At 32.0% G+C, this 14,595-nt stretch overlaps 1 protein-coding gene across 1 annotated transcript; it reads right to left on the bottom strand.

The window, feature by feature from the left end:
- Positions 1–2,086: 2,086 nt before the first annotated feature.
- LOC139529718 (retinoic acid receptor gamma-like) lies at positions 2,087–14,342 on the bottom strand. Its single transcript, XM_071325574.1, has 7 exons — positions 14,225–14,342; positions 6,706–6,972; positions 6,086–6,242; positions 5,241–5,416; positions 3,427–3,607; positions 2,899–3,114; positions 2,087–2,345 (listed from the first exon to the last, which is right to left on the bottom strand). Exons 2-7 carry the CDS (start codon positions 6,958–6,960, stop codon positions 2,182–2,184), a joined length of 1,149 nt encoding a protein of 382 aa, XP_071181675.1. The 5' UTR covers positions 6,961–6,972; positions 14,225–14,342; the 3' UTR covers positions 2,087–2,181.
- Positions 14,343–14,595: the final 253 nt, after the last annotated feature.

Genomic DNA, 14,595 nt, shown 5'->3' with positions numbered 1-14,595 from the left:
GGGTTTAAACAAATTTTGTGAATACCTTTGCTATACCTTTAGCAAATGTAGAATAAACAAACACACAGTATTTTTCTAATGTTGTTATTTTGTTCATGAACAAACAGATTCAAGTTTTACATATTTACGTTTATTTTCTACTCACGCAAATAAAAATGCACTAGAAAATAAGTTGTTATCAGTAACGTTCAGATAGTACTTACATTTATCGTTAAAGTATACACATTTTTTTAAAGGAACATTATAAATTCCAACAATATATTTGGAACAATTTCTTCGAACATGGAATTAGCCACAAGTGTTTTATGACGTCAGATGACACAATTATTATAAAATAAAAGGATTAACACATTTACTCGATAGACAATCTGTACAGTATTCTATTACGATGCCAAAACAATCATTTCTAAGTGATAGATGAAAAATACCAAAAAGATTTTTCAAGCATTCAAAAGTCGAAAATAAAATGACAATGTCACGACAAAAAAAAGATCAAATGACAATCAGCAGTATACAAATTATAGACAATATAGAACACAAAAGACTGAGCAACACGAAATCATTTAAAACAAATGGGTCATATCAATTCTCCGGAAGGGCAAACAGATCCTGCTCCACGTGTGGCAACCGTCGTGTTGTTTCTGGAAGAAAAATACCTATGACCAGTCTAATTCGGATGGTCACATTCGAGAAAAAGAGGGATGACATAGTGGTTACGACGATTGCAACACAACACAATATATATATATTAGGCATGAAGATGGAATTAATAGCTTATGAGCTATATCATCGATATCTATTGTTAAGTATCGTAAGATGCAGTCACAGTTATTCGATAAGCAGGCCTAAACAAGTGACAACTCTACGACATATCCAACAATTGCACAGTGAATTTGATGCGCGGCTGAAAACACATATTATGTTCATAATTAGTCTAAATATATTCGCACAACAATGTTGAATCTGCAAAGTTGCTCTAGATTTGTAACACAATACATTACGATGGCGATGCAATGTATATCACTTGTAAGATAATTTAGATAATCTGCAAACATTTCCATATGTATTCAAATATATCATAAACTATGTAACAATTCTAGATTCAACTGACGAGGAATCGAAACAGAAAGCTGAAGTATCGGTGGCTGAGTGGGTTGGAACGCTAGACACAGAGCAGACGGTGTTGTCTCTATATCTCAATAGCATGAATTCGAATCCCGTCGCGGGAAGCACATAATTTGCGGAAGCACATAATTTGCGGAAGCAAATTTGCAGGTTTAACATTGATGTGCTGATTTTTATATCAATTAAGAATATAACATGTGTTTTCAGTCGTGTATCTCCTTCACTAGTTTTTTAAAGGATGGAACTGTAGCAGAGTTGTCGCTTGTTTATACGCTCCTATACATATATGATTTTTCACTTAATGTCTTTTGAAATATGCTATCTTTTAGATTCATTTGATAATTTATACATGTATATAAAGGAGTAGGTCCGGTAAGGACCGATTTTGGCCTCAAATTTCAGGTTCATCTGACGAAAGATTTTGACCACTTTTTAAACACTTAAGTGTCTATTTTATTTGAATTAATTAGTTTATGTGAAAGATTTTATCTGATTTAGTCATTAAAAACGATCCGATTCAAGCTCAAATATGAAAAATCTACCAAATATGCCGAAAAAGGTCACTTTTCAGATGGTTTGTGGTAAAAATGGAAGTGGCCGCATCCGTGTTCATCCTCAACCTTTATATATGTTATGTATTATCATCAAATACAACTTACGTTTCAATATTAAGGATGAACACGAATGCGGCCACTTTCGTTTTACACGAAAATCGTCTAAAATTTAGCTAAAATGCTAGAATTGTGAAGATTTCAGTAATTTAGCATGTCTTGTTGGTGCTAGTACAGGATATATGTGCATTGTATTGTCAAAGACAGCCCATATTTATGTAGCTGAAGCATTCTACTGTCCAATAAAAAACTAAAATTTTACATTTTAACTATTTTGTAAAACTGCTATATTTTGGGGCCAAAAAGGGGTCTTACTGAACCTACTCCTTTTTATATTTAAACGAGGACGATTTTTCACAAAACTTATTTCACTGTTTTATTCAAATATATTTAACATGCATACATTATATGAGCATCAGCCCTTAATTGTAACGATATATCAATGTCAGTAATCTGGTGATAGAGTGCGTAGTGTAGTGATGCGTTCCAACAGCTGCCACAGTCTCTGATTCGGATTGTTGTAATATCGTGCTGTCAACATCCGCAGACAGTTTACACAAAACCACTGCATTTTATCTACCTCTTCTGGATCACACAAATCAACTCTGTCTATTCAACAAAGAAAAAAATAATAAAAACGCTTAAATGGACGAAAAGATGAAACAATTGAAAAATACAAAAATATATCATTTACAGTAGAAATAATTTTTGCTGCCAATATGATTACAAATGTCCGTTTTTTTTGTATATATAATTACACCTTATGTATGTATAAGCATAACGCATTTAGATTGATTTGTAGGCAGTGTATATTTCGCAAATTCTCTATCTGTTTTCCTCATTGTAAACGAATTTGCCTGTTTTGCACCACTGCCGATGAATATGCCTCTAATGCCGCTCTATAACGTGGTATTTGCAATGTTTGATAATCCGATAACTTTAAACAAAAATGTCGGACACCGACTGCAAGGCACCAATTTCATGATATTATATTGAAGAAATCGTTGAGTAGATATATGTTGGATATTCTTTTTTATCCTTGCGAGCCTCTTGCAGGAAATATTATTCGGAACCTTTGTAACCTAATCCCGATTTTTGCAAATACACCTCAATAAAATGATATATCTATTCATGAAAAAATAGCAATGAATTAGAATAGTACCTGTTGATAACACTGCTATAGCACGCAGTAACGTTGATTCTTCTTTTGAAATTGAAAGTTCTTGAGATTTGGAAATGAATTTATAAACATCTTGAAGTTTCGACTTTGAATATAAATGTTGAACAGGCCATTTAGAGAGGTTATGTATTCCGTTTTGCTGTTGATTAAACATTGGATTGTCTATTTCTCCGATAAGGAAAAAGTCAGAATGGCTGCCTGTAGAAAAGGAAAAAAAGTAAATTTCATTTTATATCAAACATAATAAAGTATAAATACATAGCGGGTAAGGTACATTTCCTAAAACACTTACAGGCATGATGCCACAAGGTCAACATTATTAAACATATTCAAGATAAACAAACAGATGTCAAACTTTGAGATGCAGCCACATAAATTATTATGCAGTTATCCTCCAAAAACAATTTTGTTTTTTCATTTGAAATTATTCTGTGAAAAAAGGTAGTAGACGAATGTTACATGATTAAAATTTTAAAGAGTTCTGATTGGTTATGATAGGATATGACATACCTTTCAACAGCTCTGATTGGTCATGTTTGTGAAGCTGGGCAAAACCTGGAATACACCTCATGAAATCTACCATTAAAGTTACAGAAGATTCAAACGTGTCTACAATACTGTAGCCAACCCTGTCTTTGTATAAAGCAGGATTAGACACTTCGTTGTTATGATTAACATCTAATCTCTCATACTAAAAAGAGAGATAATTTATTATTTGGGGATAAGACTGCACAATAGTTCAACATATGCTTCTATTTGTTGTCATCATTGCATCAATATAAGTTTTTGAATATGTGCTCTGATGTTTATATTCTCTATATGATTAGCAACAGGTACACTCATACTAACGGCTGGGTTCTATTTTTAGAAATGTATGCATAACAGCATGCGCGTACCTTGTCGATACACTGGTCTCCTTGTATGTTCCCTCAGTTTTTGTTTGCTACATAGATTTATTTCTTCCGAATGAATTTATGAACATCAGTAAACTACTGTTGCATTTATGTACAAGATATACACTGCCATATAAAGGGGCTTGCAACTAGCTCTAGAACATGTACAATGTATTAAGCTGATAAAACTCAGGATAGAATGATTTCCTAATATGGATAGTTAAAATTTGTTGGAACTTTTAATATTGAGGGAAGCCAATTCTTCTCAATGAACCCATCGAAGAGTTAGTGCATATATCAAAACGGAAATCTAAACAAAAATAAAGTTACTTGAACATCTCATAAGGTCAAAGATATTTGGTATTTTAAATGGTGAACATGTGCCTATTTTGGAACTTGAGTTAAATATCTCGTGAAAATAAATAGCCCACCTGTAAAATCAAATCTGTTAGTTTTTCATACATTGATAGTTTTTTTTTTTTTTTACTTTCTCTTTATTTAAACTAAAGGAGATGAAGTCGTACTATATTGCTAGTTAGTATATAAGAATGTCTATTTGTCTTCGTCTATTACATATGTAGTATGTCCTTACACACGTGTGTGAATGCTTGTCCTGTACGGCTATGATATATGTAGTATGTATTTACACATGTGTGTGAATGCTTGTCATGTACAGCTATGATATATGTAGTATGTACTTACATATGTGTGTGAATGCTTGCCCTATACAGCTATGCGACTATCTATGATATATGTGTTATGTACTTACATATGTTTGTCCGGTAAAGCTATGATATATGTAGTATATACTTACACATGTGTGTGAATGCTTGTCCTGTACAGCTACGAGACTATCTATTATATATGTATTATGTACTAACATATGTGTGTAAATGTTTGTCCGGTACAGCTTTGATATATGTAGTATATACTTACATATGTGTGTGAGTGTTTTTCCGGTACAACTATGTTATATGTAGTATGTACTTACATATGTGTGTGAATGCTTGTCCTGTACAGCTGTGATGAATGTAGTATGTATTTACATATGTGTGTGAATGCTTGTCCTGTATGGCTATGATATATGTAGTATGTACTTACACATGTGTGTGAATGCTTGTCCTGCACAGCTATGATATATGTAGTATATACTTACACATGTGTGTGAATGCTTTTCCTGCACAGCTATGATATATGTTGTATGTACTTACACATGTGTGTGAATGCTTGTCCTGTACAACTATGATATATGTAGTATGTACTTACACATGTGTGTGAATGCTTTTCCTGCACAGCTACGATATATGTAGTATATACTTACACATGTGTGTGAATGCTTTTCCTGCACAGCTATGATATATGTAGTATATTCTTACACATGTGTGTGAATGCTTGTCCTGTACAGCTATGATATATGTAGTATATACTTACACATGTGTGTGAATGCTTTTCCTGCACAGCTATGAGACTATCGATAAAGTTTAGTGCTTCATTATTATCAATAGGAATGGTTTCTTTCAGATCTGGTTCAGTTTTAATATCATGATGTTTTACTTCATTGATATACTGAGTTCGTCTAGCATGGGTATATCTGCCTTGTTTTATTGCTATAAAAGAATCAAACTTCAAAATGAATCTTTGACAAATTGTGTTGATGTAATGAATGACAACAACTAACTAACATGTCATACTGCTTTACATTTCCACACTAAAACGTCCGATGCTTTAATAGCATGTCTTTATTGGTTTAGAATGAAAGTACTACAGTTTAAAGACGGTTTAAATAAACAAGAGAACTGTATATTGTAAACGAATTTAAGTAATCGTCCAACCACAGAGCACCCGCTCTCTTTGTTAATTTTATTTGGTATTGAAGTATTCAATATTTTCAAATTTCAATTGTACATAATCCTTGGACATAATTATGTTTATAATTCATTTAGACAAATTGTGGTGTTAATTCAATCGTTTCTATTTTTTTTACCTCTGATATTTATTCATTCTACATCGTTTCTGGAAAAACATGGTCTTTGCTCAAACTTTGAGGTTTTGCTATATGAGATCTGTGTTCGTACTTTTATTTCTGTCGCTACTTTCTGAGGGATTTCCTTAATATATGTAGTTGCTTTCGTTTTTTCCATACCTTTTTGTATTACGGAGGAATGTTCTATGAGCATGCTGATATTTCTTCTTCTATTTTGTATTTACTTGTATTTTGACTTACCTGCTCGTACTTCTAATATTATTAACAGTAAAAAAATTATACAAAGACGTACCACGTTTAGACATGCCAATCGTCAAACATTTTTGATATCGACAGTGTGCACACAGTCTTAGCTTCCCAGCAGTTAGAGTACACTTTTTATCATTGACACATCGATATTCAAAATCTTCGTCTTTCTGTTCGCGTACAATACTACGACGAAAAAATCCCTGAAATTGTAAGAAGAATAATTGGTGTCATCATTAAGATTTTTGAAAGGGAATTAATCGAAAGAAATGAACCAAAACAAAATTCAGGAGCCTGTAATGTAGAGGTTGTCGCTTATTGCTGTGTAAATAAAGGCAACAGTAGTATACCGCTGTTCAAACTCATAAATCCACGGACAAAAAACAAAATCGGGGTAAAATATTTGTTTTTCGTTCATTATTTTGTATATAAATTAGGCCGTTGGTTTTCTTGAACTGTTCATACATTTGTCATTTCTGGCCCTTTATGGTGTACTATGCGATGTGAGCTTTGTTTAATTTCCCCATCATTTGGTTTTTATATAAATAAACTATTCTACTGGAAATGAACTTTACATAAATTGGGTAGGCATAGATAAAATGTAGTCTCAACATTGCGAGGGTTAAACAGCCATGATATAAATTACATCTCATCACAATCACATACCTTACACGCTTCACAAGTATTGGCGCCATAATGAAATCCTGATGCTTTGTCACCACATATTCTGCATGGTGGAAGAAAGGAAGTCATCTGACCTCTTGAGTTTGCACTGTTTTTTCTAGAATTTACATCAAAACTTGTGACTTCTGTTTTGATTGGATTATAGGTCAAATCTAGTGAGAAATCTGTTTCCATCGTCTGATTCTGTGGTAAAATTGGATGATGTGAGAGCTCTTGTCCTAGTGGGAGGTAATTCATTGTGATGTGTTTCTACAATATAAAGAATTTGTCGTGAAGTACGTAAAAAAACCATGGTCGTATGATTTAAAATCAAACGCATCAAATGCCTTAGGCGGAACAAAGACAATTATGTTGTTTATCTATCGCTTCTTACCATGTGCAAATAACACTCTTGTATATCTGTTATACTTCAGAAGTCACAGGTTAGGTAGTAGTGAAATTAGTGGGATTTGCATGATCTCAGAATGAATTGTATTACTTCACGAGGATAAAGCATGCACCTTTTATTTGAAAACAATGAACAAAGCATGACATACGTATAGAATGCAATGTGAAAAGATCAAAGATTATAATTATAAATATCTATTATATAATCATAACAAATTATAGAAAGACGATATATATATTACTGTTATGTTTATTAAAAATAAAAAGATATGAAGAGGTTTTCTGTATAATTAGGAAACAAATAAGATTAGATGGTGTAAATGCAAACATTATTAGGTCTTTCCGCTTTTCTGGGGAAAGACCTATTGTATCTGTTCTGATTATATTTTTTTTTTCTTCCGCCAAATTTGGTTATCGCGTAAAATTTTTGTTTCGCAATATATCGCTTAGATATTTATTATAGAATTAATTGCATAACAGTGTGGTCGACAGTAAAACGTTTGTAGGTTGTAACTTGTTTGTCAACGGCTATGATTTTATGCTCACCCAGTTTGTCAGAGGCCTTCCAGTGGGGATTGAAATATTCACTTGTTACACATTCCGATACATAAAATGAAACTTTCTTTTTACAAAGCTTGAAAGGAATTTGTTTTAAATATTTATTATAATCATCACATACAACCGTGTCATTTATAAGAATAATAATATTCAGAGATGATATTATTTAATAATAATAAAAAAAAAATAGGTTTATCCATTGTAAAAAAAAACTATTAAGTTGATGGGGTTAATTCACAAAATATCTCATTGATTAAGAGCACAACTACTTCTACGGTGTGATCATTTAAGAATGGCCTACTATTTATTCAATGCGTATATATACATGTGGGTTTTGTTTGTGAAGAGTTCTGGATAATTAAAAAATCATTTGATTTCTTTGTTTAATACCATAAAACGATTCATTCTTTCAGATATTTGTCACTTTGCCTTATCTTCAAGTCAAACACAATTTCTCACGTTTCTTACAAAACTTATATTCTTGTGATGTATTCTTTTGTTGAAAAAAAAATGTATAGATATAGATAGATATAGGAAGATGTGGTATGAGTGCCAATGAAACAACTCTCTTCCCAAGTAATAATTTATAAAAGTAAACCATTATAGGTCAAGGTACGACCTGCAACACGGAGCCTTGGCTCACATCGAACAGCAAGTTATAGAGGGCCCCAAAACTACTAGTGTAAACCCATTCAAACGGGAAAACCAACGAAAAACGAAAAAACACATATGAACTACATAAACAGACGACATCATGCATTGTAACTTTTAAAGCCAATGAAGTAAAAAAAATAATCTGAAAGAACGTGCGATATCATATTAGGAAAATTGATGGTCAAACCATAACAAAAAATCAAGTAAAGATTTTTTTAGTATTCAACCTTTATAGCTTGCTGTTTGGTGTGAGCCAAGACTCCGTGTTGAAGGCCATTTTTATTTATTTTCAAATTACAAAGGTTATTCCTGATTAGTATTTTTAATTATTTTATTTAGGCGTTTAGAACCTTTGGTGACCTCACAGTTTAAATTTCTATGATAAGTACGTCGTGAGCAGTGGGCATTACACAGACGAACGTTCACCTAATTTCCCCCAGTCAATGAATGGCCATAGCTACACTGTTATGAATTTCATTCTAAAGTATCATGCAGTTTATGCGCTTTTTATCCCTGAACAATTGGTTTTTAATTGTGATATATAGTGATGTGCATTAATCGAGAGAAACTACAGAAGTGTAAAAATACAAGGATTGTACATCACAAAGGGATTGAATGACCGAAATTTGATTGACCAGCAATAATGTACACTCAGATTTCAATTAGCGACGACAAAAGCAAACCATTGAACTCAAAAGTCAACAAAATATAGTCAATGTAAAATTGCTTTCGACCCATGTCGTATTTACCCAAAGTGCAATCAACTGACAATCGAATTTAACTTTTAGAATTTACTTTGCAAATGAAACAATTAGAAAATGTATAGATATAAATAGCAAACAATATTTTTCTCTTTGATTTCTTTAATTCTATAAATATAAAATGACAAGTGTACAAAATGTATGCATGACATCCGATATGCTTATATATATATATATGTGTGTGTATTATGAATTAATTATAATACGAAAGTCGATGATCCGTTTCTATATTTGACACTTCGAGTTTAATGTTGGTTCCTACCTTCTTTGTTTTAAGTTTGTTTTTAAATATGAGTTTGAAATTTAATATAACATGTATAAGCGGCTTTGTTCCTTACACGTGTTTCCTTTCAAGTCATGTGATCCTTAAATTAAAAAAAAGTTAACCTTGAATTATATTTTCTTTACTTGAACGGCTATAAAGAAAGTGTACGTGGACTCGATAAATAATTAGTTTATACAATCAATACACTAAAATAAATATTAATTGTCAATAACATAATTATATATTAAACGGACAGATAAAACGTACATAGAGCTATTTTTAAAAGGTCTTAGTTACGAATTCATTCATTATTTTCTTTAAGGTACCTACGATTTATGTTTTGTTCATTGCATTTTTCTTCATTTTCAAATCACAAAATTTCTCTTTTTCATTTATGTGTAAAATATGTATACTCGTGTACACCAGCTCTAACAGGGGTAGGGGTATTTGTATCTGAATCATTTTCATATATTTTTAACATCCAAATTTGTTTAAAACTACAAAAAATTGCTTGATTTTGAATATTGTATCAATTGCTAAAATTGGCGTAAAAGATTTTACAACAAATTTTACATGATTTTAACAATATGTTTAAAATGATTCAGTGCTGTTTATTTCTTTGATGTCTCGAAAATTGTTCAAGTTTTTGTAAATATTTGAAATGAGAGACAGGCATCCTTTACCAACATCAACATAACTAAACTGTTCAGAAATGTTGTCAGATCTTCAAAAAGCAATTACATGTATAAAGCTATTCAGGGGCTGGGTTATTAGGATTAGAAAACGTTATCCTAGTATAAAACAGTTTCAGGGGATAATTTGTAATTTCTCTTATAATGAACTTGATCGGAGTTGTAATCAGTCAGTGAATGTTAAGGGACATTTCGTGTTGGGGTAGAATTCAAAGGTGCAATGTACTTACATTTCCCGTTTCAAAGAACTGAATATGAACATAAATAGTAGTACTTTTTTAGTTTAAATAGTTCAACATGTTTGTTGTTTTGGGATAAACTAATTTAAAAAAACCTTTATTGGATATCGGTGACCGTTTTTTCAGTCTATATTTAAATGGTTTTGATGATTATCTTCAAGTCGTCAAGGAAGAACAATTTAATCTGTTATTGACCGAACAATATAAAATATAATAGATGTAAATAAACAAACTAAAAGATTAACATTTAACGTTATTTTGCTAAAAAAAAAAAAAGAAAGTAATTTAAATTAAACAAGAATGTGTCCCTAATACACGGATGCGCCATCCGCAATATCATTTTCTATGTTCAGTGGACCGTGAAAGTGGGATAAAAACTATAATTTGGTATTAAGATTAAAAGGATCATATCATAGGAAACATGTGTACTAAGTTTCAAGTTGGTTTAACTTCAACTTCATCAAAAACTGCCTCGACCAAAAACTTTAACCTGAAGCGGGACAGACGGACGAACGGACGGACGAACGAACAGACAGACGAACGGACGCACAGACCAGAAAACATAATGCTTATAAATGGGGCATAAAACATGATAAATATGTACATTTTTAAAAGTGAAGTATGGAATCTTCAGTATTGCTGTATAGGTGCGTATACATTTAAGCGTGAGGCAGTGTGCATTATTTAATGTTACCGGGTAGGTACGTATACACGTAAGTGACACAATACTAAGTGCACAACGAAATGGGGTATTAAAGACATATTTGCGTGTAATGGACATCACAATCAGTGCCATATTGAGGGAAAAAAACTTTGCTTAGCTTTTTATAAAGCATTCGTCGTAAGTTGTGTTAGATAACTTGCACTCAATCTTAATGTGTGTAATGTATATATTCGATACATGTACCTTGGCATTGCACAATGTCATGTTTTTCTTTGACTGTTTATGACGTCTTTACACTAAATCAGATTCATTGGATGTTGGATGTGTACTGACTGATAATTAAGTCTAAAATGCATGATTTGTTTTATAAATTTTTAGTGGCTTTGAATTAGTTGTCAGTAAATGCAAGTACTTTCAGATCTGTAATTAGTGGGTTTTTATCATGGGATATATAAGTACGCGGCCACGTCCACTCTGTGATAGTTCTTTCTTATGTTGTACTGTTATACCACTGTCCCAGGTTATGTGAGGGTTGGGATCCCCCTAAATTGATTAACCCGCAACATTCTGTTTGTATGTTTCTGTCCCAAGTCAGGAGCCTGTAATTCAGTGGTTACCGTTTGTTGATATGTTACATATTTGTTTTGCATTCATTTTTTGTACATAAATAAGACCGTTAGTTTTCTCGTTTGAATTGTTTTACTTTTGTCATATCGGGTCCTTTTATAGCTGACCATGCGATATTGGCTTTACTCATTGTTTTTAGGCCGTACGGCGACCTATAGTTAATAATTTCTGTGTCATTTTGGTCTCTTGTGAGGAGTTGTGTCATTGTCAATCATACCACATCTTCTATTCATATATGTTGTTGAAATTCTGATTTCTTCTTGCATTTTCTTCAAAAGTTGATGCTTCAATATTTGGACTACGTACTTTAAACTAAGTTCTTGTAACACGAATCTAGGTGCAAGTAGTCATTATAAACATGGCCCTTTGTACGAATAAATTAATGTTGACAGTTTTGAGAGAAAAAAATATTGAGAAAGACAGTGGTTGGAAAACTCTCGAATAATTCTATTTATTAACGATGGACAAGTATTAACTTCCTTCTATAATAAACATAAAGATCTTAAACAAAAAAGATAAGTAGCTGTTAGACGATAGCTGATTGTCCGAATTTACTAAGATTAATCGAATAAAGTAAATGTTTTGAAACTACATGAGGCATATGTACTTGAGCTTTTAAAGTTGTTATATATAATCTTTTCTGAACAGGGAATAACCGGATATAAGCTGTCCAGAAGATAGGTCAATTTTAACAACCTTTAAACACATATCCATTTCAATTAGTATGAATTTAAAAAAGAATAATCAAATGACTGAAGTCAACCAAAAATTGCGACAAAGGCTGAAAACAATGACTAGAATCAGTGTATGTAATCATAAAATATTCCTACAAGATAAATAATTCTGATTGTCCGAAATTTGGATTTGACATTATCTGACCATTACCTCGTGCAGACGTATTCAATCAACACAAAAATGTAATGGTTAGAGCCGAATTCTGAGTCAATCTGTAAGACCGTTTTCGTCGTGTTGATTTTGCTGGATGCAAGAAAACTTAGAAATGTTCAGCTGGGAAGTGTAACGCAATCTTGAGGTGTTTATGCTTACGTTTAGCCTCTAAACAATTACACCCGAAGTAACATGTTGTTTCACTTTACAAATGTTATTAGATACTTAAAATTAAAAATCAAACAAAGTGACCAAAATCTTAACCCAATAATATTAATTTTACTGAACTAACAATTTAATAACTGTATAAGGAAAATCATTTATAAAATTGATTGTATTTAACTATAAACCTAAATCCAAGTCGAAAAGAGATGGTCAATGACTATAAACCAGTAACCACAAAAGTGAACAAAAAGGGATAGCTACGATACTGCGTCAACCTCAAACAGTTACAATCATAAAAGAATCATTTGCAATACGCCATCTTTTTTTGGAAACTTATCAGGAAGTCTTGTACGCTGTCTGTTTTTGTCGTGACATTGTTGGTTTGTTTTCGACTTTCGAGTTTTATTATCCTCACATGGTATCCTCCCCCTTTTGATTGACGAAAACATATATGATTTAATAACTAATTTGTTCACATTTCAGATGATACAATTGAAAATAGAAATGGGGAATATATTAAAGAAGACAACAACCCAACCAAAAGGCAGATAACAGCCGTGATGTTAAGATCAACATTGGTGGTTTAGCCTGTTTGTTCTGATGCGGTGGAAAGCCATTACAAATCACTTTATCAGTCAAAAGTAGCCGCTTTAAACAAGTTAATTTTCAATTGCATTCTAAATTTTCCGCCTTCACCTCTGTTATCAACTACATAGTTATTTGACACATCAGTCAACTTGTTTTTGTCCTGAAAATGCATTAAATTTACACCCTTACGACCAGCAAGACCACCAATCCAGAGTAGGGACAAAACAAACCATAGGGAAAATGTCAATATAGTGTTCTGCAGTGTTTCAGCTTTTATCTACAAATAAATATTTGTAATGTTGAGGATGTTCTTTAATGTAATTCGTTTTTAATATATAATATGAATGTGTGGTTTGATAGCCAATCCACTTGATTTTAAATATATGGATGTTAGCAGTAATAGGTCACCGTTCAGCCTTCAACAATGAGAAAATCCCGTATAGTCTGAAGTAAATGGGCCCCACATGAGAAGTGTGAATCAATGCAAACGGGGAAACGGCCTAAATTATAACAAACAATTTATCCAACAGAAATATGACAGATATGAACCAACGATAACCACTCTACAAAGGGTATTTGTAAAAATAAAAAAATGATGAATAGTTTTTATATCATTATATTTAACCAATTTTAAAGGAGAAACATCTTCGACTAATGATTTTGAACATCCGTTTAGTAGCACCCACACCTTTTGTAATAATATACTCTCTAATATATATATTAAAAATAAAGATATGTGGTATGATTCCAAACTATCAAACAAAGTTCAATGAGGTTGCTACAAGATAATATAAGCAACCGTATGGTCTCTAAAAACGAAAAGAACCCGATATAAACCTCCAGCTGTCTGTGAATCAAAAACAAGGGAAAGTGTTTATATGTCTAAAAAAATATATGAAACAAAATAAAGATGTTAAATAAAAATACTTGCATTTATCTGCATCAATAAAATGTGATAAAACTAAAACTATATTATTAAACATTATAATTTATAAAAGAAAGATTTTACTTACTATATCATACCAGTACCTTCCTGTACTAGATTTAAAATATTCTTTAAAATAGGTTTAAACTGTTATGTATGTGGGACAAACACGCGAGACTATTTAAAACCTTTGTTAAACGATGAAGAGTTTAGATTACAGTGTGTACTAGTTATTGACCTATAGGATCTTACCTACGATACCAGTCCTCAATTGGGACCTGGCTAATATCAAGAACAGTTAAATGTCTCCAGGTAGAATGAGCGTCGTACGGAAATCCTGTATCTGATAAAAGTAGTCCTCTGACGTACAGGTTCAATAATTCGTTCTTTTAAGGATCATTGAGTGAGATGAAAAATATTTTTTTGTTTTTTTAATATTTTGATGGGTTAAGTGGCATG

The sequence above is a fragment of the Mytilus edulis genome, chromosome 7, assembly GCF_963676685.1.
Source record: "Mytilus edulis chromosome 7, xbMytEdul2.2, whole genome shotgun sequence".
NCBI lineage: Eukaryota > Metazoa > Mollusca > Bivalvia > Mytilida > Mytilidae > Mytilus > Mytilus edulis.
Note: the sequence above shows the minus strand (reverse complement) of the source record. Positions and strands in the feature narration are given on the sequence as shown.

Excerpts from the sequence above, each read along its gene's own strand:
- LOC139529718 (XM_071325574.1), bottom strand. The coding sequence starts at position 6,960 with ATGAATTACCTCCCACTAGGACAAGAGCTCTCACATCATCCAATTTTA. Across the intron at positions 5,417-6,085 it reads GATTGGCATGTCTAAACGTG|CAATAAAACAAGGCAGATAT; the intron begins GTACGTCTTTGT and ends ATTCTTTTATAG. Across the intron at positions 2,346-2,898 it reads TATAGCAGTGTTATCAACAG|ACAGAGTTGATTTGTGTGAT; the intron begins GTACTATTCTAA and ends TTTGTTGAATAG.